The sequence below is a fragment of the Indicator indicator genome, chromosome Z (genome assembly GCF_027791375.1).
Source record: "Indicator indicator isolate 239-I01 chromosome Z, UM_Iind_1.1, whole genome shotgun sequence".
In the NCBI taxonomy this organism is placed as follows: domain Eukaryota; kingdom Metazoa; phylum Chordata; class Aves; order Piciformes; family Indicatoridae; genus Indicator; species Indicator indicator.
The window spans coordinates 50,243,766-50,253,688 of record NC_072053.1 but is presented as its reverse complement, the minus strand read 5'-3'; the positions used below and the strand labels follow the sequence as shown (position 1 = coordinate 50,253,688).

General features: G+C 39.4%; 1 protein-coding gene across 1 annotated transcript in view; it reads right to left on the bottom strand.

Annotated features, from left to right (window-relative positions):
• Positions 1-217: 217 nt before the first annotated feature.
• CEP78 (centrosomal protein 78) overlaps positions 218-9,923 on the bottom strand; it is a 28,385-nt gene continuing 18,679 nt past the window's right edge. Inside the window, 5 exon segments of the mRNA XM_054397590.1 lie at positions 218-465; positions 468-825; positions 3,009-3,162; positions 4,293-4,459; positions 6,175-6,252. Of these exon segments, the coding sequence (XP_054253565.1) occupies positions 218-465; positions 468-825; positions 3,009-3,162; positions 4,293-4,459; positions 6,175-6,252 (1,005 nt within the window).

The following is a 9,923-nucleotide window of genomic DNA, read 5'->3' as shown; positions in this document are numbered from 1 at the left end:
ACACAGTGCACTGGAAATAAACACAGGGAAAAAATATGTACTCAATTTTATTAGCTCAAACCAGTTTACACTCAATCACATCTGCGATACACAATAAAATCCATATGCAGAAATCCTCTGAATGTAGCTCAAACCAAAGGGAGACAAATGATGCAACATGAAACAGGAATACTAAACATCATGCAATGCTTTGAAAGTTTACAAAGTCTACACTACTTTACAAAAATTTCACAAACTGTACTGATGTATCCACATTTATTTTTAGTTCTGCAAATGTAAATAACAGTCCAAATATTTTAGAAATATCTTGTATGCTGGTAACACTTCTGATACTTTCTAGTATTTCAGATCCTACAGTAGCAGTTCTAGAGTGATTTACTATCTAGAGTCTGCTTTGGTCTCTTCTTGCTCCATCATTTGCAGTTGCTGGGTTTGTTGGTCTAGGAATGTATTTCTTTGAGAAACATTTTTGCTTTTTTCACCAGAAGCACCACTGGGTGTTCTGCTACCATTACTTTTACTATGTACTCTGGAATCAGAAGATGAATGCAGATCAGTACCCAATTGCCTTCCTGAGTGATAACCTTTTGCATGTTCATTTTGTTTGATCCTTCTCTCAGAAAATGTTGGGGTACTGTTTTGAGGCTTATCCTCTTTATTTTGGCTAATTGTTTGAGTTTCACTTTCCTTACATGAGGCTGGCTGGCACTTCTGCTCAGCAGACTGAAGCTGTTGTATTTCTCTAGGAGCAGAGAAGGCATTATTCATAACCATCTGGGACTGAAATGTGCCAGGAAGAGAAACTTGGAAATCCCCATCTCTGTTCTGAAATAAGAGAATTCAATTAAGATTCTAATGCAACTAAGAAAAAAAAAAATCAAGTACTGCAACAACCACATATTAAAATCCATGTAACAAAACAAATAGAAATATAATAATAATATAGAAAAGATTCAGAGATAATAGCAAATGTCAGAAGCTTTATTACCTTTCAAAGCAAGCAAGTAACAGGAGATTACTAGGTGATAATGATACAGAGGAGGCATATTACAGTGTCACATCTAGCTTGGACTTTATACTACAGAAATGCGTCGATTATACTGATACAGACAAAGGCTCATCATGTCTGTTATTCTGAAACATGACCAATTTGCTGCCTTTGTTCATACTTCACAGTGGTGTTGTCCCAATATTCTATCCTACAATACCTACCTGCATCAAGAATCTGAACTAACCAATAGTAGGAGAAAAGCATGAGAGTAGTGTGGTAGTTGAAGCTTTTTGTAATCCATTTACCATGCATTCTTCAAAAAACCCTTTAGTCTCAGGCTTCTAAATGTAGCTGCATTAGAAAGACAATGACTCATAATGAACTGCATGAACAAATTAATCTCACAGTGCAGTGAAGTCCATCAGCGGAAAAAATTGTGGAAAGCTAAAGCGTAACAAATGTCACAGAATCATAGAATGTTAGGAGTTGGAAGAGACCTCTAAAGATCATCTAATCCAATCCCCTTGCGGAGCTGGATCACCTGAAGTACATCACACAGGAATACATCCAGGAGGGTTTTCAATGCCTCCAGAGACTTCGCAACCCCTCTGGGCAGCCTGTTCCAGTACTCTGCCATCCTCAAAGTGAAGGTTTTTTTACTTATGTGTACGTGAAAGCTCCCATGTTCCAGTTTGTGTCCATCTGCCTTTGTCCCACTACTGGACAACACTGACAGGAGTCTGGCTCCATCGTCCTGACACGTGCTCTTAAGCATTATGAGATCCAACAAGCTAAAAAGACCTAGTTCTCTCAGCCTTTCCTGAAAAGATAGATGTTAAATAACCTAATTTCATCTATTACTCCAAATAATTTTAGCAGATTCAAGCTGCAAAACTGGAAATTGCATTCCATACTGTTTACAAAGTCCAACACTTTTTTATCACCATGTTTTACAGGCCCAAGGTGTTCTTGAGGAATTTGGAACACTTAATTAATGGGGAAGACATTGGGTAAAAGAAACATACTGGATGCAGAATGATTCTTAGCATGACAATTTCATCCAACTTGGAAAGGGCTGTAGAATGCCAGTATATTAATTTTTAATTGACTTGAAAAATGAGGGCCTGTTTTCTACTGTTGTTGTTTGGATTTTTTTAAGGCATCTTTAGTGACTCCCTTGAAACATCCAGAAGGTATTCTACTTATTGATTTCAGACCAGAAACTAAAATCTTATGTTGTTCATGTTGCAAAATTGTAGTTGCCTGAAATTCATGGCATGGCCCATGTGGAAATCTAACAGGACTGGACATATACACTGCAATTATTTAAAAGAAAATCCATGCTTTTCAATAGGCATACCATCACACAAAGTTTCTACAAACAACTATACATCATTATTAAATGTTTCTAGACAAAGTGTTTTCTGTTTTTAATAGATGCATATCACTACTGGAACATCATATTTCAGAATAGCTAACAGCATAATTACTGCCAACACTTTTTTTAGTACAGTACTCAATACTATGGTTTCTTTTCTACAGAATCACAAAATCATTTAGGCCGGAAAAGACCTTTAAGATCACTAAATCCAGCCATTAACCCAACACTACCAAGTCAGCTGCTGAACCATGTCTCTCAGCACCACATCTACATGTTTTTTAAATATTTCCAGGGATGGTGATTCCACCACTGCCCCTGACAACCCTTTTGGGGACAAAATTGTTCCTGATGTCCAAACCTAAACTTCCTCCGGCAAAACCTTTTCTGTCACTTGCTACTTAGGAAAATAGACCAACAGCTACCTTGCTCCAACCTTCTCTCAGGAAGCTGTAGACAGTAATCATTGAATTACTATTATTATCTGCATAAACACAGCTACAGCGAAAGACTGCAATAACAACTTCATGGATCATTTGGTAATCTGACTTTCAAAAATACTGGGATAACAGCTGAGAAGTACATTAAATAGTATTAAGTACATTGCCAATAGCATTCTAGCATAATCTACAGACTTACTTTGCTGTTTTGGGTATGTTCTTGTCTGTCTTCTTCAAAAGATTTCTCCGTTAGCATGTTAGCAGGTTTACTGATAGTAGAATTCATTTGGGGATGCCCCAAAAGACCAAAATCTGACTGGTCTATCCCAGCTAACACAGCAAGCTGTCCAAGTCTGTAAAATAAAAGTTCAATAGGAAATTACACCAAAAATTCCTACCCTGTCAAAACATTCCTACACAAAACATTCAAAACCATAAGAAGAAACAGAATCTACCTGAAACTTTGAAGTTAGTTTTTCCATTGTTTTCTGAGAATCTCCAAATAGGTTAGTAAAGCTGAAAACAAGTATATAAAGGCATTTTCCTATCTTTGTCAGGTCTTCACTCAGCCTTACAAGAAGTTCACCCAGTTAGCACCAATCTCAGGGCAGGATGCTGGCAAATGGATTCCAACAAGTAGAACAAAGACTAAAAACTCTTATCATTCAAGCAGAAGATTGATGTACATCTCCCAAACCAGCATAATTTCCAACAGCCAAATCCAACTACATGCTTCACAAACACAGTCATGTTGTTTCACCTGCCAGCTTACAAGTTGGCCAAACTTGCCACTTGGGTATTTTAAACCTCAATAAGAATCCATCAATTTGATAGCAGGAGGAAGGGAGGGCCAATAAAATGCTTTGTGGTTTTCTCTGAACATGCAGAGCAGACTAAAATCTTATCTTCCTATCATTCCTTCATTCTGCTGGATGACCTGTGCCTGTCTATGAAATCTCTGCACAACAGGTTTGAGAACTTAAGACCAAATTCTTGGACAATGGGAAGGAAGAACCATCCTTTTGAGAAGCTGCAGGTAGAGCCTTACAGCAAACTTTAATCAATACACTCTAAAATATTTCAAGCAATAATTAATCCAGAATTTTAGTACAGTGTCAGATTCACCCATGTAGATTCCTCTACTTCAGTTAGTAAAAGGGAGCCAAAGGCAACAGGACACTTTCTGAAGACAGTTCAACTACATCTCCTATCATAAGAATGGTAAGAGCCACAGGTAATCCAATGAATACAAGCTTTCTTCTCTTTTCGAAGGGGCTTCTTGAAAGTCTCTCAAGGCCAGATCATGTTTTTTCCACTTTGAAAAGACCAAACAGCAAGTACACAGTTAATATTTCTTCCTTTGCTCTTTGCAAGTACAGTCCTAGAGATCTGGTAAGGAGAAGACAACGTTCTTCATTGGAAAGATAACTTCAGAAAGAGATCTCAGCAGAAACAGTGAGAGTTCAATAAAATGGCAACCTACCCAGCATCCTTAAGTAGGTCCAAAAAAGCATGAAACTTCTGGAAAGAGTTCTCAATGCTGCATAGAACACCTTCATCTTCCAAAATCATGCTGGTCACTGACTGTGCATGAAGAGCCCCAGACAGAGAGATATTTAGATTTCTTAATCCTGCATTTTCATTTTCCAGCTACAGGGAAGGGAAAAAAAAAAAAAAAGAAAAAAAAAAAAAGGTAATTTCTGTAATTATCAGTTAAAACAAGACCAAACCCAAAAGCCCAAAACGAACCACCCAACCTTTGCAACAAAGGGAAATACTCAAAATAACTACTGACATAGAGGTTCCTCTACAAGAAATATTAGAAATATTCAGGGCACTGTTACATTGAGCTCTGTGCAGGTTTATTTATCCAGAGATGCAGCTCTGTGCTACCATAGTGGAACTGCCACAGGCACTCAAAACTGCCAGCTGAGCACTTTCTTCGCTGTATTGCAGAGCAAATACAAACCTTTCATATCGTGTTATTCTGCAGTTACTGGATGACACATTAACACTCAAGAATTTATTTTACTAGTAAAAATATCTTAATGAAGGCTAATGCTCTCCTTATATACCCCTCTGCATCAGGGAAAAATACATGTTCTCTCCTGAACCATGCATGCCAAAACTGAAAGTTTAGTATGATCCGATTTTTCTCCATATTGAACATTAACGAAATCGATGACTAAGGGAAACTTGAATGGTTACTGTTGGATATACAGGATTTTGTGTTTGAGGGAAACATTGCCCTCATTTAAGATTACAGCTATGCAATCACTGCTACCACAGGCTTTCCTTCTTTCATCTTTTATGAAAGAACAAATAATTATAGATCTGTAGCTGTTGAACTAGTATCAAGATGAAACATATTAGTGATTACTGCTGCTTAGTTTACTCCTTCTCCTGAGACAAGGCCCAGTCTAGCATGACAGAGAAATATCTCTTGCACTGGTTATTTAGTCTAAAAAGCATTTCAGTAATTCAACCACCAGATACATAGCACAAGCCATCGGTGCACTACACATTACAGGAGGACGGAGATGGATGTATTGGAAGACCACGAAGAACCTTGTAGAGGGCAGAGTCCTTTGTGGCTTTCTGCTCACTGTACTGTGGCATACTATTTGCTGCTCAAGTCACAAAGAATACCACCAGTTTCATTCCGCTCCAGATCTAAGAATCAATTAATTTAGTTACACTATCTTAAACTCTGTTTATTGATGCAAAAAGGATCTTTTTAACTCAGTAAGAGTGGACGAGGGAAAACAGACCTCACAATTTAATTGTGACAAGTTGTTAGTTCAGTGCTGCCATAACATGAAGCTATGCTTCACAATAACTGACAGCTATGACCAAAACACTATGGAGAAAATCATCCAACATTTTTATTGGAAATAGAATCAAAGGAGCAGATCAAGCATAATTAAACAACACTTGGAGTTAACAGCTTTTCAGTGCAAGTCATGACAAAAGGTGAGAGACGTCAAAGAATTATCCATCTACTGCATACTGCAAACAGATTTACTCTCTTTCTCAAGAAAAGTATCAGGATGCCCCAGATCATTATTAACACACTGTATGAATGAAACACATTGAAAGAATAGCCTGACCCAGAGTTCAAGGCTTTGGAATACTACCAGGAGAACAAATGCACATTACTAAACACAGATTTCATCATTGCTCTTAAGCTAGTAATGATCCATGTGACTTTGAACTGAAACTTTGTAAGCTACCATATTAGAGGTCATTGATAATTACTCCTAATTAAGAAAGTGGATAGTTAGATTGGTGCCTCCTTTAGAAGTAACAATAAGATAAACAGTTCACTATTTGGTTTTAGATACCTGGTTTTAATCTGTCATTACCTCCACTATCCGTTCCTCAGCCTTTAGTCTGGCTCTTTGTTCTTCTTTTAATTTTTCCATGCAATCTTCCAGCTCCAACTGTCATAACACAGATAACATAACTGTCAGATCAACATGCAGCATACAAAAATTGAACATGTTCAATTTACAACTACCAAAAGGCATTTCAAGCAATTATGTATCTTTCACAAAAGTATATGACAGGCTAGTACGCAACTCTAGGATGCAGAAAATTAACACAGAAAAGCGGAAACAAGTAGGATTCAGTTAACAGATTTGCACTATAGCAGTAGGTAACATGAGATTACAGCACAAGAGTTGTAGGCCTATGACATTAACATCAGGAATGTAAGTTCTTCTTTACTTCCTCTTCCTCTTTTCAAAACTCATTTTTAACTAAATACATCAAATTTATCAAAACCTCAGACCAGGCCGTAAAAAACATCCTTAGTAGCCATACCTGGATTTTCGTAACATATTCTTCATCAAAAGGAATTTTTATTCTTGCATGTCTTAACACAGTCTTCTCGTTCCAAAGGCAAAAAATGTTTAAATTACCAACCTGCTCTATTTTTTAGAGGGTAACCAATATGAATTAACAGTATACAAAGCTTTTTCATTTTTCTATACATCTGGTATACAAACATACATGGTAACACAGAACACTGCTCTTTGTACAAACCTTATCAATCAGGTCCACAGAGGAGCAAAGAACCAAATAGTACTGAAATTCTTTGTTTACTTTCAAAAGCATACTATAGCACTTCATGCAAGCAATCAACTGAGAAGACTGGCATGCAACAGCATGTGTAGTGAAAATAATTGTTCTAAAAACGCAAAGTGGTCCTCATAGGTCTTGTAGGATGCAAGAGACAAGCCCGGTGGCAACCACTCAGTGTGAAGATTATGGGTCTGTTACTACTCAATGTCCAATAAATCCTAAAATTCCTAGACTAGCATAAACCAAACTGACCCTGAGACTAGAAAACTAGTCCTATCTTTACCATCTGAACACATGAGAAAGACTCTCAGAGGTCAGAAGGTATAGAAAAAATACATTTCAAAGACAGCATTTGGGAAAAGACTTAACAATGTCTAACTGCCATGATGTAACAAGATCACCTCCAGGCATAGGAGAGGTGTAATCTCTATGGAGAACCCTCAGCAAATACTGCAACCTACCTCAGAATGTGTGAAAATAGTAGGACCTAAAAAATCCTTTTATAGACAAAGAAGCACAGCACAGAATCCTGTAGCTTTGAAGATCAGTCACAAGTACCACAGACTTGAAGAACTCCTACAGTCCCATTTATAGTGTGTGTGTTAACGTGCATCCATGTATTTTAAAGTTTCTAGGGTTTAGTCGTTTTGGCAAGAATTTGTACTTGAGAAACCTTATTTCTGTAATATTTTTTTTGTGGATAGATTTTAGACAATTCTAAAGGTAACCTCAAGCTGCTGGTTTGTACTTTCAAAGGGCAAAGTCTTAGAAAAGTTATCAAGATTTTTTTTTTTTAATGAATTTAGAGGTTTTGTAGTTTTGTGTAAACTTGATGTAGTATGCTTAAAGCCCCTTTTTTAGCAGAAGGATCCAGAGAAGTTCTCATACTAAACTGAATGTCTGGTCATTTAGACACATCAAGGAATGCCTGAAAAGCTTTTCTGGCACAGTGGTAGTTTAAGAAGTCCTCATCTCTTACTGTGTATTCCCACAACACAACCCCATCATTGTTCTAGCACAATTGGTTGTCCTACCTGACTGAAAGGCTGTGTCAAGGCCTATTACAGCCAAATACACTGGATTACTTTTTCAGTTCCTCAGGTCAGCTCCCACATCAATCAGCTCCACCATAAGGAAATTTTAAATGACTGTGATGGTCTGAAACTGTCTCTTTAATTTTTCTTCTCAAAGTTCAAGCAGAGAAAGCTAAAGAGTGTAAATGAGTCACTACTGGGTATAAGAAAGCAAAATAATGACTGTTCTAAACACTTCCATTGGATAGACAGAAATGTTTAAGAACCACTACTCAAAATAAAGTGGGGCAGTCTGCAGCCAGAGTGGGGAGTTCGCTTCCTTGCTGGGTTGTCTGGCTGCTGCTGCTTCTTCTCTTCTGGATGAAGATAACACACTGACCTTGGTGAGCTAAGTTAACAGTCTCTTTGCTTTTAGCTAACTCTGCTTTCTGCCAGGGAGGTCTGAGGGTGAGGCCCCTTGGGAGGTCCCCTCAGGGGAAGCAAAGGGAGCTTGGTTGTGCTTTTCTGTTGATTGTATATACTTGTAAATGTTGTGAATTTTGTGTATTTGTACATATGCATTGCATTTCATCATAGATTGTAGATCTGCTTGTAAATACAGCTTTCATTCACTTCCAGACTGAGCTAGCCTGGTTACTGTCGGTGTGGGGGGATTTCAGCTCACACTGACACATTTTTTTTTTGGGCGCCCAACATGGGGCTAGCACTGACACAATGACCTAAGATCAATTAAAGTAGGTAGAAAGGTCTTTCACTTCCCCTCTCTCATTATCAGCCATTGACTTCTGTCACTTACTACCCCCTCCAGTTCTGAAACACATCCAATTACATATGCCAACGTGAGTCACTAACCTGGAAATCACATAATCACAGTGTGACTGAGGTGGGAAGGAACCTCTAGAGGTCACCTCCTACTCAGAGTCACCTAAAACAAGCTGCCCAGGATCATCTCAAGATGTTTTTTAATCTAAGGACACACACTCAACAACCTCCCAGGGCAACCTGAAACCAAAGAAACTCCTCTGTTTCAGCTTGTGCATGCTGCCTCTTCCCCTGTCACTAGGTACCACTGGAATGAGCCTGGATCTGTCCTGTTTGGACTCTTCCTTCAGGTATTTATATACATTAATATGATCCTGCCCATAGCCTTTTCTTCTCCAGGCTGAGCATCCCCAGCTCTCTCAGCCTTTCACAGAATTATCGGGGTTGGGAGGGACCTCAAGGATCATCTAGTTCCAACCCCCCTGCCATGGGCAGGGACACTTTCCACTAGATCCGGTTGCCCAGAGATGCCTCCAGCCTGGCCTTGAAACCTTCCAGGGATGGGGCTTCCACCACCCCCAGGGCAACCTGTTGCAGTCTCTCACCACCCTTATGAAAAAGAACTTCCTCCTAATGTCTAATCTAAATCTATCCTCCCCTCCTTGGAGCCTTCTCTTCCCCAGACTGAATAGACACAACTCTCTGTCTGTCATCATAGGAGAGGTGCTCCAGCCCTCTGATCATCCTGGTGGCCCTTCTCTGGACACGTTTCAGCATGTCCATGTCTTTCTTGTAATAGGGATTCCAGAGCTGGACACAGTACTCCAGGTGGGGTCTCACCAGAGTGGAGTAGAGGAGGAGAATCACCTCCCTTGACCTGCTGGCCACACTTCTCTCGATGCAGCCCAGGATGTGATTGGCTTTCTGGGCTGCAGATGTACACTGGCAGCTCATAATGAGTTTCTCATCCACCAGCACCACCAGGTCCTTTTCTTCAGGGCTGCTCTCAAGCCAGTCACTGAACAGCCTATAATGGTGCCTGGGATTGCCCAAACCCAAATACAGGACTCTGCACTTGGCCATGATGAACATCATGAGGCTGGCTTGTGCCCACCTCTCCAGCCTGTCAAGGTCTCTCTGGATGGACCCCTTCCCTCCAGCGTGTCTGCTGCTTGGTGTCGTCAACAAACTTGCTGAGGGTGCCCTCAATGCCACTGTCCATGTCACCAACA